At 39.5% G+C, this 20,465-nt stretch overlaps 1 protein-coding gene and 1 long non-coding RNA gene across 16 annotated transcripts in view; both read right to left on the bottom strand.

The window, feature by feature from the left end:
• Positions 1 to 589: 589 nt before the first annotated feature.
• On the bottom strand, positions 590 to 9,593 carry LOC114796389 (uncharacterized). Its single transcript, XR_003750713.1, has 3 exons — positions 9,563 to 9,593; positions 1,406 to 1,467; positions 590 to 646 (listed from the first exon to the last, which is right to left on the bottom strand). It is a non-coding gene; the product is annotated as an uncharacterized LOC114796389 (long non-coding RNA).
• A 2,378-nt stretch (positions 9,594 to 11,971) lies between these two features.
• Positions 11,972 to 20,465, bottom strand: part of lmo7a (LIM domain 7a) — a 40,171-nt gene continuing 31,677 nt past the window's right edge. For 8 of the 15 annotated variants that reach the window (XM_028990333.1, XM_028990339.1, XM_028990342.1 and 5 more), the window contains 12 exons: positions 19,438 to 19,463; positions 18,635 to 18,742; positions 18,288 to 18,380; positions 17,820 to 18,184; positions 16,274 to 16,342; positions 16,028 to 16,083; positions 15,584 to 15,742; positions 14,921 to 15,125; positions 14,018 to 14,299; positions 13,748 to 13,856; positions 12,763 to 12,865; positions 11,972 to 12,674 (listed from right to left, as the gene is read on the bottom strand). In XM_028990333.1, coding sequence (XP_028846166.1) covers positions 12,652 to 12,674; positions 12,763 to 12,865; positions 13,748 to 13,856; positions 14,018 to 14,299; positions 14,921 to 15,125; positions 15,584 to 15,742; positions 16,028 to 16,083; positions 16,274 to 16,342; positions 17,820 to 18,184; positions 18,288 to 18,380; positions 18,635 to 18,742; positions 19,438 to 19,463 — 1,598 coding nt within the window. In that variant the 3' untranslated portion in view covers positions 11,972 to 12,651. The remainder of the gene's footprint in view (positions 12,675 to 12,762; positions 12,866 to 13,747; positions 13,857 to 14,017; positions 14,300 to 14,920; positions 15,126 to 15,583; positions 15,743 to 16,027; positions 16,084 to 16,273; positions 16,343 to 17,819; positions 18,185 to 18,287; positions 18,381 to 18,634; positions 18,743 to 19,437; positions 19,464 to 20,465) is intronic. The other 7 variants (XM_028990335.1, XM_028990340.1, XM_028990334.1 and 4 more) reach the window with 6 other exon arrangements.

Here is a 20,465-nt window from a genome sequence, read left to right as displayed (position 1 = left end):
ACTAAGGGTGATGGGATAAAAGCAGAGGACACATTTTGTTGTGTCACCGTATGCTGTATGCTTTAACTTAACATATTATATTTGTTCTTTACACACTCATTCCTTTATAGAATGTTAATTACTGAATGTAATACCTTCATTTAGAATTTTGGAGCTTTGGCAAGTGTGGAATCAGAGTTAAACACTTCTGTGAGAAGAATACCAAACCAGCGAATAAAGATTCTATCATTAAATTGAAAGCAGTGAGAAAATTTATTTTTTAGAATTCAACTCCAAAAAAGAAACGTAATTCATTTCGAAGCTGTGTAGGTATGCGTGATATCATGGCATCTAATCCACTTTTTGCTCGGCTTGAGTGTCAGGCTGCGGCGTACAGATGGAGCATGTCATCTTTAATCAGCTCTCCTGACAATGCACGCTCTGATGAAATTGAAAAGAAACATGAGTTATGCATGTCCATCTTAAGACCAAAGCCTCTCCTAATGCAATCGTCCCAGAGGTGTGTGAGAACAGTGGGACTTATCTTATGAATAATTTCCTCAGGTTGGATGAGCCGATCGACAGGCAACTCAGTCTGTGATATCTTCTCTTTCCCGTGCATTTGTGGGTGTGATCTGCATTCATCTTTCGTTGGTTGCCTTGGAGCCTCCACAAAGTACAAGAGTAAACATTGGAGGACAAGTGAGACACACTTAGACCAAATCGCCCAGCAGATGGTTCCCTCTTATTAATGCGAAAGGAGCTATTCTTTGTCTTTGTGCTCCCTTGGGGACACCTTGGCATGGCTGGTTACCACGCTACCACTGCTCAAAAGAAGAACCCCTACAAGTATTTTTCACTGCACTGGGAACACATTCCACTTTAAGGGACTCACATCATCCCACTAGAATATTAAGAAAGATGAGAAATGTGTTTTTCAGTTTTCATTTATCTTCTTGTGGTATTTGCCTCAGTGTCTTGAATCATCTGTTGGAAGGTTTTGCTGTGGACAGATGTTCATTTCCACAACATCCGTATTATTTACAGGTTAGAGGCTCACTAGATAATTAGGTCAAGGCAATTTTCCATTTGGAAGGAAAGCTGTTTATGTATTTATGTAACATCCCACACTTTTTACTGTTTACTGACAACTGAGTGCAATTGAGTACATGAGGGTGGACTAAATGATAAAGAAATATAAAGAAATATGACACATTGTTCTCCTTTATAGTGCCCTCAAAGTCTAGTTTCACAAACCTGAAAACCTAAAATACTCCCACTATTTTTTAAATGTGCATTTCATATAAATACCTTTGGCACCAACATTCTAAATGTCGCCATGGAAATTGTTGGATAGTCATAGTAGGTTTTTTGGCATTTTTTTACTTGGATGTCAAAATGGAGAGGAAAAAAATCTTCTTTTTACCTCAGGCAAAGCTTAGGTCTGCTTATTCAGGCACTTGACAGCCAAATTGTTAAGGTGGTGGCCTACAAAACAAGTACATAGGAATGTGAGTACACATTATCCTCCAGCAGCAGGGCAATGTAAAGTGCCACAATATGGGGATCTGTACCTTATGATGAGTTCTAGGAGCATTACGGGGTCAAATACTTGAATATACATTCTTATGCTATAGCATTGACTAGATTATTGAGTTTTCAGACCTCAAACTCCGCTCTCCCCTAAACTAAAAGATTTGTGCTGTCACTAACAGTAGATTGATTAACGGTTCAGTAATAATGTGTGCTGATTGAAAGCCCATGAGATCAATATAATGCAATATTTGCAGGAGAATTGATAAAATCTCACCAAAAGTCCTGAATAAATTTAGACCTAAAGTCAATATTGACATTTTACCCATAATGAGAGAAATTCAGAGTGATCTGCATTAAAGAAGGAGTACAGGCTTGTATAACATGTATCTTATTGCTTCATCAGCATTTTTTTAGGATACATGTTAGATTCTGGATCGAATTAGAATTAGAATTGCTTGAATAAATAAATTACTGTCAATGCAATACAAACATACATTGTTAACTACACAGCTAGTTTATGTTTGAATTATATCTTATCCTGCCCAGTAGCATGAGAAACACGACAAAGCTTCTACTGTGCATTCACCAGAACATGTGGCCAGCATAACCTTGCAAATGCTAATCTTGTAATAGTAGAAAGGAAAAGGTTGCACAGGCACCTGGGGCCAGGAAATCAACAGCCATCATTTATCATTAGTAATGGGAACACGTTTAGCCTATTGGGGAACCATCTCATGCAACCTGAGCAAATCTAGGAGGTATCTGGAAGAAAACAAAACAAAAAAGTGAATACATGTTGGAGATGGAGATGCGTGTTGTGCTGACCTACACATCTGAATCTGGAGAATTTTCTTTATAATTTTATTTTACTTCAAAATTTGTATGGTTGATGGTGATTTTTGATTACTTTATTTGGCTTTGTCTTTGCATGCAACCTGCTTTAATCACATTAATATGTCAGATGAACATGTTCCCCAGTTGGCTTGCTTTTCATACTAAAGATTGATTTAATTGTCAAACCTTTTGCGAATGCAGAGATGCAGTGCAGACACAGGGATCAATATGTTCCTTTTGACTGACATTGGCACTCAGCCCATTGGTTCAATAAAGGCCATTTTCTTTGCAATTATCCCTTTCAGCAATGTGTCTGATAATACTGTGCATCCCCCGCCCCCCCTGCTCGCAATTTAGCTGGTGCTGTGGTGGCCAGTCCTATTCAGTGCTTCTCAGGAAGCGATTGGAAGCCAGTAAAGATCACATGCATTAATCATCTGAGGGAACAAAGGAAAGCTCTGCATCCTGACAACCAACTGGGATAAACAGCGGTATAATTCAATATCAGAGAGAAATGCAGAGGCTAGACCCATTATAGTGATAAACTATTCATGTTTTATTCCTCAGTTAAACTGAACCACAAAGTTGTATGTATTAATATACACATTGTTTTGGCTTTGGGGCAAATTGAAAATGTTTAGCATGTTTTTTTGCATATGTTGCACGGACACTGGAGCCATAAAATCTCAGATTATTCAGGAAAGCATCACTTACCTAACGGCTCCAGAAAGGATCTATTCAAAACACATTTAAACTCAAACACATTTGGGGCATTTTTCACGCTCTGATAAGGATGGTACAATATGGCATGCCAAGCAAGCTCTGGCTGGAACAAGACGTGATATAATTACATAAGATGATATAATTGCTGTGATTTGATCACTGTGCGAAAGAATTATAAATTATTCTGCACTTGTTAATTTGCACTACCATAAAAATGTATGCTGAAGAGGCTCTATAAAATGATGTTCATCTTTAAAAAAAAAGCTTTAGGGCAGAGCTTTGAACTGAAGGTTTTGAACACAGTTAGAAGGTGGCTCACTACCAGGGCACACTGGTTAAGTGCATGCAGTTGTTTGCAAAAGAAAATTCTTGTTGTAAATGCATCCTCATTAAAGGTGTGAGGAAATGAAAGAGTTGCTGCAAAGGACTCATGGCTATAGCCCTGCAATGGATTTTTTTTTTGTTCTGCACTTGAAGCGATCTGACCTGGAGGTACATCATACTTCTGAGAACCAGCTCTGAACTGCTTGTTACCCTTTCTGGAGAACAATATGTGCACTGAAAGCAGCCTGTGATAATACATAAATAGCATAAAAGCAGCATTCATACTAGAATATAAGAACATGTGAATTGAATTCTATTCAATTCTAAGTCTATTAATACAATGAACATCTGTAATGAATGTACATGAAGTTCACCAGTCAGACGTTTATTGGAAATGGGAAAAATGTATGTCTCAGTGTATCATATCAAAGTGTTCACATCATTAGATTAGGCCATTTGACAAGGGTGATAATTGTGGTCCTTGTTGTGTTATTTTTCTTAAAGCAATGCCATATGACAATATCACATGCAGATTTGGTTTAACCCTTCCTAAAACAGGCTAACATTTTTAAACCCGTATTTAATTGTACATTATTTCCATGCCGTTAGTACATAACTCACATCTAGATGTCCCACCCCTTCCTTTGTTTAGATGCAGCGGTGAAAACTATCTATAGTTATATCATATTTCATGTACTTATATCATAATTCATGTAAGTCAAAGGAAAATTTTAAATTATACGTAAAGCAGTCAGGATCCTTTTGTTTATTTTTTTAGGGCCAGTTGATAAAAAAGTACATATTTTTAATTGCATTAATCATTCAGATTTATTTCTTAAAACTAAAGCTTGCTATAATTCAAATATCAAACTAGTACAGAGGTAAGTGTGGTAAAGAGACTCAGATGAGATGACTAGTTAGCTGTCCTTTTTTTTATTTCTGGCTAAAGATGCATCCACTCACTGTGCCTTTTTCTCTGGTGTTTGACATACTGTTTTACCATATCATGTTTAATCTTTATTTGTACCCCCTTGTAAATTGCTTGTGTTCCCTTAGTTTTCTTGATTCTTGTTTTCTTTGTAGATTTTCGGTTCTGCGGTGTCAGCGTATATCTATTTTTGAGTATTTTCCCATTGGATTCCAGATTGAATTTTTATCAGCTTCTACAAAAATCTAATTCCTTCAACCACAGACTTGCAGATGTTCTCCAGTAGCATGTCTTTGAGAGATTTTAAAATGACACATAATTTTTTAACTATGATGCACCTGCATTAAGAGAAGAATAATTACTTGTAAATATTAAACATGTATTGCAGCAGGTTCTTGATTGCTCGTATTTAATCTAATCTCCTGGTAAACTCTACTGATTGACATGTCGAAAATAAAATCTCTCTTTATTTGCCTATGATGGTTTCATCCTGATACCGTTTCCAATTGCGCACAATATTGGCAAATGAACTTAATCCAGCATTAGCCATTAAGATGGGATCTTAGAGTTTAATGAAATGTTCTCCTTGGGGTGAAATCAATGTGATGTTTTTTACAAAATGCAATATGTTCAAAGGGCAATATGTTCAGGTATGGAGGCAGGAAAATGATCAATTGGGTTCCATTTACCATCCCCCACAGATTATTCCTTGGTAACACATGTTAAAGGAAATTATCAACATGAATGTATATAATGCACATAAATGCATAATAGTGTGAACCCTATAGGTGTGATGCATTTTAGTGCAAAACATTGAGTAGATAGTTAAGTTATAAACAAAATGTGAAGTAAAAATACTTTTTTATGTTCTGTAAAGCAAACATGTCTGTATTATTTAGTGAGGTTTTCTTTTTTCAGAATCTATGACAAAGCATGCTGCACACTAATAACCGATGCCAGCAGATCACTGATGTGAGAAATATGATGAATTAACTAAGGCTGAATTAAGGAGATGGATTTAATTGGACAAATACTGCCTCTAAATGTGGAAAAGCAAGCAGGGGCTTTGCAAAAATGAGCTTTCCTTTCTCATTAAACTCCACAGCCTAGTTAACTGTTTGACTTGAGCCTAATTTGCAAAAATTGTGTGTTGACACAGTACCCAGATCAGACTATCACAAGCCAATAAAGTAGGTTGTGTTATTTTTTAATGACTGAATATGTCAATCAGAAGAACTAACCAGGAGAAACGAGTCAAAGCCAAAACATCAAATTGCAATTAGAACACAGAATTCAATTCATTGATCCCATCTTCAACAACTGAATGAGTGCAAGGAACAGAAAGCTGTGCAAAATGGTGGCGCAGTTCCTATCTGACAGCGGATTGACAAGAGGTTCAATCGGGAGACAAATAATGAGCACTCACCCAAAACAAACAAGAACTCAAATGGGGCAAAGCAGCAGGCCTGGCCTGCATCCCGCCAGGGACCCTGCCTCTGTTTCAGACAGAGCTCAGATCCCCCCGGAGCTGCAGTCAAGTATGAAGGAGACAGCAGCTGGCGTATCACACACACTGGTGAGTTTCATAGGGAAATTCTGAAAAGCTTGTTAACCCTCCATCATGTGTTTTTTTCCTGAAATATCACTGAGCTGAAGTTGGAAATGGACAGTATACTGAATCTGAGTTATGTCTATTTATTGGTGTATTATGGCTTCATTTTTTTTATTCTGTTTTGTCATCACGCAATTCAATTCATTAATTTTTTTGGTAAAATCACAGCCCAATTGTGATTAAAAAATGTGAATGTGACTGAAGGTTAACGCTCAGACAGAACAGCTGATGACCTCGCAGTCCAGATGGACTGTTGGACAAAAGGCCATTGTGCCTTATGGGCTGAAATAAGATCCACATCGAATGTGCCATCGCATGTGGAGATTTTAGCCCTGGGAACACAGTCAAGAGGTAGGTGACGTGGCAACGGTGACTCACACTCCTGCCTCTTTTAAATGTGGTGACACGCAGTACACCAAGAATATTGTTTTCAGCAGTCTGATTAAATCGAATTTATGACTGCACCCATCACTCAATGCTGCAAGCAGAGCATCCTTTTTTTCACTGACTTGATCACTGTGTTGAAACAGGTTGAGAGTGGGCCAGGGCTGTTATTTCTCATCTTTTCACAACACAGAATCATCAGACATATCCTAAAAAAACTTAAGGCTTATGGGGCTATCAGGCTATGTTAAGTAAATTACTAGATTTACCTAGTAAATTGTATATTTACATACAGTAAAGATTCTGAATGAAAGTGTATGAATAAGTAAGTGTTATTTTTAAATCACTGATCATTAACACAGTGTAGTTTCTAAGATGCTGTTTTCATGCTGGCAAAATGTAGGCTAAATATGCGTGTTTATGTCTTTGGGCAAACAGGCTGGATTACGTTCTAGATTTGTTGTTGGAATATTTGATTAGGAAAATAGTAATTAGTCACTTAATGAGTCATAAAGAGCCATACTGCAGGGAAAATCTGATCTTGCTGCTTCTTCTGATAACACAACATAGCCTCATCAAGACTAGATACAGAACTTACGGAGTACGGAGTAAAGTGCTATTAGAATGTGGTCAGTATCATGCTAACATTTAATCCCCTAGGCTGTTTAAAAATAGCTCTCTCACAGCTTTGAGTCTGTCAGGATGACTTGCCGTAGTTCACACCAAACTCATGCCAAAAACATTCTCCACCTCCCCATCTCTACCCGCCTCACACATCTCTGGAATCTTCTGTGATAGCCCATTTTTCTCAGAATTCAAGTGCCTCTACTGTCTCATTAAACAGCTCCCGTGTTCCTTCTGCTGTCTGGTACCTCGCACGCCACTGATCATTTTCTACAATGATCAGTCACAACAACAGGAGCACTGACGGTTGCAGTAAATAACATTTATCATCTTGTTACTATGGCACCTGTCATGATTAGGCAGCAAGTGAACTGCAAGTTTTGTCCACCACCATAATGTACATGATCATCAGAGCTGGATGAAGATGAATCACCTCAGCTTTTGGATCACATGGATGACCAAAAGTGCATGTCCATTGCTCATGTAGAAGGCATGTTGTTAGATGCTCCTCTGGGAAACCTGTCATCCAGTATTCATAAGGGACTGTAATAGTATACATACAGCCCATCATTCTTTGGCTTGAGGAACATTACAAATCCAAGTGCAGGCTACAAATTCTTCTGAAAAAACAAGTTCTTGTGAAGTTCTTGACTCAAACAATGCTATAAAATTATGAAGGTAGTTTAATGTTACGGCCAATAGCCTACTGTCCAACTGGGACCATTATCAATTCAATGTACTTTCTAGTTTAATAACAGAACAGCTGATATAATACAATAAAAGTCATTAATGGGGCTTTTCCTCTGGTCACGTGGACTCTTCATGCACACCTCATGCATGTAAGTACAAGCCAGCTGGACTGAGTGCAATTCACACCATCAGTCATACTCTGCATTCTGCACACAGGCCTTTGCTCCAGTTAAAGCATCACCTTGCTGCTCCAGACGTCTATCCTCTGTCTCTTATGACTTTCTACGCGTCTCTCAGATACGACCACCTGAATAAAACTGCAACACACGTCAGCTTTCTCAGCACAGCAGTACACACCTTTGCTGCATTCCAGCCCTTATTTTCCCTAACCCCTAAATGTACTCTAAATTAGACAGTAATGAGAAGTAGTCTCTCTGGTGAACTTCATCTGACCCCCTTCTATCAAGATGCCTTCAGGGCACTTCTGGGTAATTTGGGTTTATGAACGGACTAGTATGGTTATTCCTCTTTGAAAACCACTGCCGGCTCCAATGGTAACGGCGGGCTGCCACCTTTATTTTGCCCTGCTCTGATATTTCCTAAACCTTCCATCATTGTTCGTTCAGCTAAAACAAATGAAAGATAAATGAAATTTGATATTATATATGTACACAAAAAAGGAGCTGAGCAAAGTAACGTCGCCGCACACTGCTCTTTTCATGGCTGCCCACTGCTCAATGCGATGGGTTAAAAACCAGAGGACACGTTTCATTGTGCAGTGTTTCACCGGGACAATCACTTCACTTTCACAAGAGAACACAGGTCATTTGATTTCCAAAATGCCAAGTGCTCAGTACTATTGTGGGAGTCAACAGTTTTAATTTAAGATAATTCACGTTCTGTATGTAGGTATTTGGAGGACTCAACACTGATGATCTATTACTGGTGTTTGCTATTTTTCGGTTTTAATATAGAAGCTATACAGAAGCCTGCTCACCCTGTTGGCATTTCGTCATTCCCAGCATTGAAACGTCAGTCCCATTGGCCCGATGTGAAATGAAGGGCAGTTTCAGATGTGTCCTTTCTTTGAAGGCCCCTTCTGATAACATTCTAATTAACTGTCACAGAACGTTATGCGTAGTGACAGCCGTGAACATTCGGAGCCACAACCTCAGCTGAGGTGCGCCGGGCTCTAAACTCTGCCAAGGTAAAGAGATGACAGCCTCGCTTCCTCTGTAAACATGAGTGTTGCGCTGTGGACAACTTCTCTAAAAGGCCACGGTGCTGTGTGCTCATCGCTCGCTGGGACTTCTCAGACATAAACAAGCCTTGGCAGGCACAGTGTGTGTTTAGAGTTCAACATTGTGGAAGAAGCTGTCAGCACGCTAGATATCTTTCAAGTTTCATGATGAATATGATCTTCATGTTTTTAAACCTGGCAGGATTACACTAATTGTCTGCAGTTATTAACTCCCACGGGCACAAATGTTAGATTTAATGTCACACACATTAAGTAAACATATTCTGCTGTGCGTCACATTGCCATGAAAACCACCTGAACAGCGCCACAGACGAATTTGTACAGGCCTGCAGAACGTCTCCTTGTAAGTGATGGTATAATAACCTCTGAAGAATATCTGTGTCCTCCAGCTGGGGACCAAATTGCTTTTGCATTCATGAGCCATTCCACATTTTCCCACGCTAGGTCAAATGAGAGTAGAGCTCATTAAAACAGAGGTGATAGTGTGGCTATGAATGAGCCAGCAGAGGAGCAGAGCAGATTGAAATATCTGAGCCTCACCGTCTTGGGACCTGTGAGATGTTCAGAATCAGGTCCGGCTTTTTAATTCTCTGATTCTAGTTGGAAAAAGGGCAAAGCATTGTGGTTAAAAGAGAACGTGTGGACACTTAGTGTTTGATTCTCACACCTGTATGAATAATTCCCTTGGTTGAGATGGGTTTCCTGCTCAGGGGCGGCTGCATCCTTTGAAAGCACTGCTGCCTCCGACAATGATGGTGGGCTGCCCACCAGCTACGCATAAACTACACGGCAGGCATCATGGCCTTTTAAGAAGAAATTACCTTTCAGCACACAGAGGATTGGGGGTCTGCATTTCAACGCCTCCCATTCTTTGAGTGACAAATAATGACGTGGTGAACAAGGCACAGTCGAGCATGAAATGAAACGCAACGTAATTGCTGCCATTTGCCACAAGTTATTTGAGAATTAACATGCCTCATGCTGCTGTCACAGATTAAATGTCTGTTTTTATTGCAAAATGGTTTTCTAGAATTTTTATTTTTAACAGTGATTAACGTTTTCTTTTGTTCAGAATGCCGATACTGATCTGGCCCTCAAGCATAGAGCTGTCAGTCACTTCAGCCAGAATTAAGATCCACGCATTCAGCAGAAGATAGCATTGTAACGATTGAGACACGTCCCCTTATCGCCAGGAAAACACTATGCTGTGTTATTTAACAGTCAAAGAAAAGAAATAACAGCAATTTCTGACGTGTAACATGAAGACACTTCAGGGTTAAGAGGTCATTCATCAACAGACGCAACAATGTTTTCGAATGTTATCGAAAAAATGACCATAGGAGTCCAATGTCAGTCAGTAGGGAGTTGAACAGCATTGTTGTCTTCACCTCCCCACTCAACACCAATGATTAGATAAGAAACCAAAAACCTGAAATTAAGCAGGATAATGAGTGCCCAGGATTTACCGAGACCTACTAATACAGTCAGCAATAAAGTCATGGTTTAATTGTAGACCATAAGGACCATACAAAAAAGAAATTTTTAGTTGGACCAAAATAAAACCTAAAATTAGTATTAATCAGAGATAATGACTATTTTCATATAAAAGAGTGGCCTGCTTTCCGAACCTATGAAATGGTCGGCCTCCTTCTGCAGCCTTAGCCCCTCCACCACAACATCTGAAAGGGGAGATAAACCTTCCCCACCTCAATACACAACACATTTACCAGGAACCAGTACACCATGGCAACAAGACTCGGGTGACATCAGTGACGCCGACTAAATTTAGAGTCGATACAGATAGCAGGTGTAAGTTGGTGGAAATTATGGGGGATCTTTTTTTTTTTTTTCATAAAGCCCTAGGGAGAGGAAGTGTGTGTGTTGTTGTATTGATTGGAACAAAAGCCACAGATGTCAAAATAATGCTCATTTAAAAACTTATTTCACATTTTATTAACTGAAATTAACTCAAACATCTTCAATTTGTGTGTAAACTGCCCTTTCGGTTTAGCATGTATTATGATATTCTACACTGAATAAATATGAAAGAAGTCATGAACCCCAATTGAACTATAAAATTATTCAGAATCATGGCACATTTCAATAGGGTGAAAGAAACACATAGAAAACACATATCTTATCAATGCTTAAATAAAGCTTTATGATAAACATATAATATTCCTAGTAGTAAAACTGAAACTCTATGTAATAAGATTGTATTTGTGGAAAGAAAAACTGTGCAGCATAATATTAATCATTAATAATGAAAAATAGGATCTGAGCGTTTAGTGCAATACTGCCCCCTAAGGGCAGCACTATGTTACCGATTGGTTCATGCACTGTGTTAATTAGTAGAAACAACCACTGAATTCTACTTGGTGCACATGAACATGCTTTCAGTGATGTATGTATTGTAAATTGCACTGTGAGAGTATTTAGATGGATTTAGAGCTTGTTACATTTTTTCCACTTCCAACACATAAACTGTACTGTGAACACTGCTCATTACTAGAGCTTCGGAAGACTGCTTTAATATAAAATATGTGAAATGTACTCAAATTGAGGTCATGCTATTGGCCCAACTTCCAGAAACAGAAATGAAAGAATGGTTACATAAGCTTAAAGTGTTTCCTTTCCGATTAGTCTGAGGGTATCGTTTCTTTAAGATGATGTTCTTCATGCCCATCATGTCCCTATTCACACCTCGGTGTGCGGTCTGGTAAGCTAGCTGCTTATGAGTCACCTAGGCTTCAATCTTTAAGCAGAGCATAAATCTTGAATATTCAAGCTCCTCAAATTAAGTCACCCTGCAGGGAGCAATTAGATGTATACAACACAACAGTCTTCTCATTATTGTGGTGAAAATGGCAACATGCGAGCATTAGGAGAAAAATTAAGCACAGTCTAATCAAATGAAACAAATACAAACTAATAAAACCTACGTGACTCACTTTGATGGAATAAAGTACAGAATGTTCATATTCAGGTACCTACATATTTCACTTAATTCAGTGAAATCAGGTTAAAAAACCTGCAAAATTTCATTTAATATTTTGAAAAAAAAAAATCACAAATGTTCTCCTTAGAAACCTTTATTGCTTAATTGCTATAAATGAACTCCACCAAAGAGCAAGTAAATAAACACATGAGTGGCTCCAACCATAATCCAATAGTCTTAAATATATTTAGTGTGTATTTTTTTTCTAATCACCCCATCACAAAAAAGGCACGGTGATATTGTAGAACAAAGAAATAGTTGAGACAAAACATTGTACAAAAAAGAGAGAGAACTGCAAGACACCAGACAGGCAGACAGGAACAATAAAATAAAAAAGAAAAGAAATAAACAATAAAACATTAAGTATTTAGTATAACATTGAGTATTATTCTATTAACACATTTACATCATGTCTAAAATTCTACTCTTTTACCAACAATCATTCAATCATTCATTCATTAACATAACGAACAGAATGAAATAAAACCTTAATATTTTAAGGTTTAATCTAACCCGCAGGACCATGCATATCCCTTTATACACAGAATTGTTTAATACTTTCACATGAACATATTGCCAATGTCAGTATCACCTTTATGCATTGAAAGGGGAAAGAAAAGCTCACTGAAAAAAAATAAATCAAGGCTGGCAAAATGGCGAAATCTGTCACCAAAACTTGCACCACACAAACAGTCTGAAGTTTTCAAGGTTCTTTGGCCAATGCAGTCTCCTCCTCAATTAGCTCTAAGGCGGGAAGGTCACATGGAGGTGGGCTGCCCACCTAAAGAGACGAAATGAAAGGAACAGCAAATGTCTATGCAGAAAGCGAGAAAACATCTGAAGAATTTCATTATTATTATTTCACTCACTTTTGAATCGCACGTAGCAAGTGTTGCAGTAGAGCTGCTGGTTTCGTATTCTGACTTCGGCCCCAGCCTCTGATCCACCAAGGTCCGACTTGCAGTCAATGCACTGCAGAGCAATACAGGCATTCGGTGAGCAGGATTCAACAGCCATCAGAACAGACTTACCTTCCCATGAGTGGAATCAGACAAGGACAATACAGGACACACCAAAATACACATTTTGTTTTACAAGAGGATGAGGAAGTCGAGAAGAGGTTGGACAAGCAAAATAAAACACACACTTACAGTTAGTATGGCAGAAAAACTGTGAATGATTTAGTACAAGTACACAAGATGCTGAAGTGCAGGAGAAGACATATTTGGAAAAAAGCAAAGAGGGGGAGAATCAATTTGGCACTTTGGCAATTGATAAAAGTTGCAGACATAGAAACCATAGAGACAAAAGCCCACAATGTTCTGAATTTACTGACCATCTGGCCTGGAATTAAAATTTTATTTTATTTGTTTATTATTTCAATGACCAAATTAAATGATTAGATAATAGTGATATGATTAAGATAACATTATAAGATAAATCATTATATTAAGACAATAATATATTTAAAAGGTGATTTTAAAAATATTTTTTCACAAATACAGAACTGGTGTAGATTTCACTATTTCTCTCCAGTGAAACTTGACTGGAACTACTTTTTTCTTTTATGCAGATTGAATGCAAGTATTAACCCAGAATATGTGTATCTATTACAACTGCCATTTTAATCATGTATATACTAAAATTGGCATAAACTATTAGCTAAAACATATGAATTTAGTTATAAAGAGAAAATAAATTTAAGGGCTGAAATGGTGGGTTTGTTTCCCATAATGAATGAATTTCCCACCATCTTGGCACCAGTGATTAGGGTTATTCTTAAAGCAAGACATGCTGTTCCAGGTTAGCCGGTGCGGAAGAGCCGGATGAGAAGTCCTCCGTCTGAGCTCTCACCTTAAAACAAGTCAAATGATAACAGAGTCCCAGCGACTCGATGACCATGGCTGCTCCTTTGCCCAGCGGGGTATCACAGAATGTACAGATTTTCTTGCCACTGACTGCCCTAGATTATAGAACGCACACATGGTTGAGGAGCTGAGGCATGTCAACAAGCAGTGGGTAATGATGGCTGCTCGGACCTTGTAGACATGGTGCATGGCAACAGAACGAGATGCTAACACAAGAACAGAGAAGTTGGACCTATTTGCTTGACTGACAGTTTACCTATTGCGCTGCTGTTGGGAAGGTGCGCTAGGCTGCGTCCTGGAGTCTGGCAGATGGTTGGTGGTGGAGGAGCTAGATGGAGACCACGACTGCCTCAGTGAATTCATGGACTGGGAAGTGGGTAGGGTGACGGAGACTGGCCGCTGGCTCCCACCATACGAGGTGCTGCCAGACAGGGTGGAATATGGTCGGCTGTAGTCGGGGATGGAGGAGGTGCTGCCTGGTGTCCATGACGTCCTCCAGGAAGAACGTGGCATGTCAAGGTTATCCAGAGACTCCCCTCTGCAAGCAAAGAGGTCAGATCAGCATTATTAGTGTTTGGCACATTATTTTAAATCATTAATACACATTACACATTACATAAATAATTAATTATAGTTACTAGTTACTTTATAAAAGTTGCATAGTTACTAGTTGCATTATAAAAGTAGCTAGTTACCAAGGAAAGTAACTTAAAATGTTGAAATGTGTTTAAAAAATGTGGATTGCATGGCTGTCTCCTCCTTCGTTAGTTGAGCTGCTATGAACTACCTCGTTCTCGAGTGATGATGAGAGGAGCTTCATCAGATTTTAATTGCTTGTTACCGACCCCACGTGGATAAAGACAGTTCCAGGGCCTAATGTACATTTAACATATACAATCCTACCATTAATTTCAACAATATGCCAATGCCTTAGCCAATTATCATCATGAATGCGGTTGTCTCACCCCTCACCAAAAAAAAGAAAAATCTTTGCTGTTCCCATGAATGTTATTGTAACGGAGTTGTAACAGTAATTGCTTAATTTCCTGCTACTGAAAAATTATTTTCTTTTCAGTAACACCCTTATTTTTATGCCGTTAATCCCATAAATGATTAGAAGATACCAATTTGTACCTTCATATTAGAAAAGCAGCCTTACCGTCTCATGGATCCCGTCAGTGTGATGGGCTCCTTGGCGGCAGCGGTTTCACGTTGCCGGATCCAGCTGCTGTCTGTCAGCAGCTGCGTTTTCTTCTTCATCTCTTGAAGGATCTGCTGCCGCTCAAGCTCAGCCTGAGAATGTGACTGGTTCTTCTTCTGAGTATCATCACTCCAGGAGCCCTCACTCAGACCACTACTCACCACTGGACGAGAGAGAAGGATACACACACTCAGCACATAAATACAAATGTCAATGATAGGGCGTGTTGCATATAAAATACTGTATTATCCAATCCGGAGATGCATAAAATTAGGAGAGGTCATGGACAAATTAACAGTAATTTAAACAAACACAAAAAACAAATACAAAGATTAACAAACTGCAATGATTGATATCGATTAGATACTGCTTGATATTGATATAATACACAATGTACATGAAACATGCAAAATAATTATGTACAGATAACATGCAGAAATTACAGATTTAACATTGTGTGAATAATTACACAATAATTGCAGGCTGATTGGTGTAATGGTGATTTAACAGAAATTAAATTTGGGTGATTACATATGCCCCGTAAAGCATGGGCAGTAAAGACGTTCACTGAAGCCGACTGACTGGATTGCTCGACAGGAACGGCCTCAGACTGTGGCCCACCTCTCTCTGGGTTTCTGTATCTCATGGCATTTAGTATTTGTCTCCTGTCTGCCTCCAGTTCAACGGCAGCCTGCTGCCTCCGAACCTGAGTATTCTTCTTTCTCTTCAACTCTTCCTCCAGGAAATACTGAACCATCCCCCCCTGTCTGCCGTACAGGCCTGAACACAGTCATACACACAACGCCTGACACTGGTTACACAAAAAAAAAAAAAAAACCCTCTAGGGGCAAAATAAAACCCTTAAAGGGAATTATGCTTGCACACACCCAGGTAAGTACCCCCTCCTTCGGTCTGACATTTTCTGAATCTTTTTTTCATTTCCTGAGTGTGTCACCCAGGTCACTTAGCCCGATTTAACAAGGTGCACTTCTCACGCCCACAGCATCTCATTCCTGTGAAATGCTCATTAGTTCTTCCAATAGAAAAGGTGAAATATGTACTAACCTTTGGGCTCAGGCTTTTCGGCTTCATCAAGCGCAGGGGTGGATTTGGACTTTGCCCTGCAAATGATTTTTTTTTTTTTAGAATTGATTTCAAGTGAAGTCATTCATAAAGATCTTCATAACAGCTTGGCTATGAAATCAGATGAGGACAAGCGGCTTCAAATGAATTGTGGTGACTAAGCGCGGTGCTGCTCAGTGCAAGCCGGACCCGCTTAGATGCCACTTAATGCACGGTTGCCATACTGACCTGTGCGAGAAGGACAGCTGGGAGTAAACAGGGGTGTAGCTGAAAGAGTCCACCTCACTGTGAACCCTCCTACAAACAGCCACATGGAAAACAGCACACAACGGGGTGGACAGACAAGCCAATCAGGAGGTTATTGCATGGATCACACACAGCGCCAAGCTTGTTAATGTCATCAATAAGGGTTAAATTGCGGTGATTCTGATTGAAGTGAAGTAGAGCTGGGCTATATAGAACCAAAATATATTTTAACATAGTGCAAATATATGCTATAAATCAATATCAAGATGTAATCCAGTCATGTAAGATGTCATAATAACTTTCATAAAACATGATCAAAACAATAGAATAGCTGCCTTTGTAGCTATTGTAGTTTTTTCAATTTGGTAATAGAGAAGCAGATCCTAACTATGTGAGGATGTAGCTCAGTAGTAGAGCGCATGCTTCACATCCCTGACTACACTTTAGTTTAGCAGTCTCTTCCTGGGGCAGTGGTGGCCTAGCGGTTAAGGAAGCAGCCCCATAATAAGAAGGTTGCCGGTTCAAATTGGATCCGCCAAGGTGCTACTGAGCAAAGCACCGTGCCCACACACTGCTCCCCAGGTGCCTGCCATGGCTGCCCACTGCTCACCAAGGGTGATCCTTAAAAGCAGAGGACATATTTCGTTGTGTGCACTGTGTGGTGTGCTGCAGTGTATCACAATCACTTCACTTTCATATATTAAGAACCCTATTTTACTTCTCTTTAAAAACCTAAAAACTCAATCCGGGATCGGTTATTGACTGTTACCTAGCAACCGTAATAGTAAAGTGTTTTGAGGCAATGCAACCTTCCTTTCGTTCACACAGTTCGACTAAAAACAACCCAGTTGCACAATGCTTGTTTCTACTAACCAGCATTTGAACGTAGGGCAGTTGCACAGTTATCCTAAAGTAATTGGTGTGAGGGAGTGGGGTTTCACAGGGAATATACGCCATGGAGTGGATGAAACATTTAAAAAAACATTCTATTTGGATAGAATGCAACATCAAATTGCTGGTATTAAGAAGATTGTCTCAGCCTTTATCTTTTTTGACAATATACTACTATTTCCGTGTATGGTGGTATATAGCCCAGCCCCAAAGTGATGGTTGACAAATACTGGCAATGAACACAGATGGAAAAAGTACTAAAACACTGCATGGAAAATTTCAGGAATGTTCCAGTCATACTGCACCCCAGAACAATGCTTGATTAGGTCTCTTTTAAAAGACTTCACTCCATTACATAATACACTGAATGGAATAACATTGTGTAGCAAACCCTCATGTGATGCAACAGAATCAAACACTACACCTGGACTGTGCCAGCCCACATGACTCTCTTGGCCTCTGAAATGCTCTGGAATAAACATGTGACCCACAATCACCTAACTGCTTCATGTCCTATTATTCCCGTTAATTTATTTTGATTTCCACTACTTCCTTTTTCCATCAGTGAACAAATGTGTGACTTATTAAAACGACTGTTAGTTTAAAAAGTAGAAATTGCACAGGATCGTCCTCTAACCATTGATCCTGCTGCTGGAGTCTGTCCCGCTCTTCCTGGCGCCTAAGCTCTTCCTCCTTTTCTCTCTCTAATCTACGTCTCTCTTCCTCTTCCTCCTTTTGTTTCTGCAGTCGACGGGCCTCTTCTTCTTTTCTCCTCTTCTCCTCCTGTAGATGCTGCTCATCCTCCCTCTTCCTCCTCTCTTTATCCAGACGCTGCTGCTCCTCCTTCATTCTCTTCTCCTCCTCCTGCTGCCGGCGTTGCTCCGTCTCTTTACGCCTCCTTTCCTCGTTCTCCTGCTCCTGCTGATCCCAAAATGGTGTGGGAGAAAGCGGAGAGAGGGGACTAATGCTGCGACTGTCCAGCTCCAGAGTTTTCTGTTCCTGCTTGTTATTATGTGGGAGGTGTGTGAAGTGCGAAGGGAACAGAATTAGCTTGTTCTATCAACATTCTCATTTCCTCAGACAAATACAAATGACATGACCTCACCTCTTCATGATATGGGCTCCCCTCTTTCATTGCTTCCTGCTGTGCCTTCTGCCATTCAGCATCCAGTTTTTCCTGGTCACGTTTGTACTTCTCCTGGTAACAGGAATTATAATTAGAAAAAGTGTCCAATACCATGTAGAAATGCAGTAAATGCACAAATGTCAAATGCAGAAAGTTCTGCATTTGAACAGTTCTGCTGAGGTTAATTGCTTGGGTACCTGACTATGGATATTAATGGGACTCTTCATTCTTTAAGTACATATATGATATATTGTGCTTAATGTACCCTGGAAGGGTTTTAATAAGCTCCACTGTCAGATTGATGTGTTGTGTGTGTGTGCTGATACCTGCAGTAGACGTTCCTGTTCCTTCTGCCATTTTTCCTGGCGCCGGCGCTCCTCCTCTGGGTCCCATGACCAGCGGTTGGAAGAAGTGCTAAGAGAAGGAACCTGTAGCTGAACAGAGAACATATTTTTTTAGAATTGTACAGAATGACTGAGATTAATAATGACACACATAAGGCCATATAAGTGGTTGTCTAGTTGGTGGTCTGAGGTACCCTTGAACACACTGCTCCCGGGTGCCTTTCATGGCTGACCGCTTTTCACAAAGGGCGATGGGTTAAATAAAAAGGACATTTCATTGTGTGCACCATGTGCTCTGCTTGCTATGTATCGCAATGACACAGAGAATTAAGTGAAGTGAAAGTGAAGTAATTGTTATTGTGATACACTGCACAACACAACGAAATGTGCAGAACACAACAAAATGTGTCCTCTGCTTTTAATGCATCCCCCTTGGTGAGCAGTGGGCAGCCATGACAGGTGCCCAGGGAGCAGTGTTTCTCAGTGGCAACTCAGTGGCACCTTGGCAGGCTGGGATTCGAACCAGCAACCTTCTGAGCAACCTTAATCGCTAGGCACCAGTGCCCCAATTACTTAAAAATACACTAAATCAATTGCTGAATAATGAAAAAATGCAAACGTAAACCCATAACTATGTAGACCCATAATATCAACCCCCAAGTCAGTGATAGCAGTATGTTTTCTGATTCCCTCATTCAGCACAACATCTCTTAACAGCATATATAAAATACACTGGGGTGAACATTTGAAAGCATACTGGTCTAATATGTAAAACTACTACTTACATCTGATATAGCTGATTCAGAGCCACCTGAAATGGGTAAATGTTAAACTTATATTCAGTAAAAACAGACAGTAACAGAACATTTAATATAATGTCTAAATTGATCTAGAAAATTATAAAAATCAGCTTGACATGCATACATTAGCATGTTGCATTTTAACACAGTGTATTATATTTTCATTACATGTCATAATCTCATGCAAAAGCCAAAATGTGCATATAAAAAAAATAAAGCCAAACCCCAGAACACATCACCAAACGCATTTGGGCTCATGCAGTAAAATCAAATCAAGGAGAGCTATGCCAACACAGCATGCAATGAAGGAACACTGTGTGCAACCAGGTTACCATACCAACATACCACGCAGAATGTGATATAACACTAGCCATACCATTATCACCACCACAATAACCATAATCAGAAACATAATCAGTGTTCATTTGTATATTTTTTTAATTTGTCAAGTAACAAGTAATGAACAAGTAAATTTTTTTATTTAAATAATAAAAGAAGTATCATGGATTGTAATGATTGTAATGTCATGGTGGTATGCAGACATGGTGTCAGACATGCTGTCCAGTAAAGCCCCTACAGCTACACCACTCAATTTGTCCACATTTTAAACCTCTGTTAATCCTGGGGATGTTATTTTCCCCTCAAAATTAAAGTGGAGGCATCTTACATTCTTAGTCAAGACAAAAAAATTGATACCAGTAGATGGTGCCAAATACTGTATTTTTAACATTTATGGCATTTAGCAAATAAAGTAAAAAAAGAGAGGGAGGGGGGGTCTAATCCTATATACAGGCAAATATGGTACTGCACAATGAACTGTACACAATGAACAAATACTGCCAAAAAGGCTACTTAAGACAGCATGTCATTGGCTGAGTTGGACGTGAGCACTGCACACTCAACTCTGATTACCACAGAGGTAGACCAATGAACTGACTGAACTGCGCGAGCAGCCTGCAGGGAGAGCACAGGGGTTATAGCATGTTCCTGCTGACAGGGGGGGAGGTTGTTTG

This window comes from Denticeps clupeoides, chromosome 9 (assembly GCF_900700375.1).
Source record: "Denticeps clupeoides chromosome 9, fDenClu1.1, whole genome shotgun sequence".
NCBI lineage: Eukaryota > Metazoa > Chordata > Actinopteri > Clupeiformes > Denticipitidae > Denticeps > Denticeps clupeoides.
Note: the sequence above shows the minus strand (reverse complement) of the source record. Positions and strands in the feature narration are given on the sequence as shown.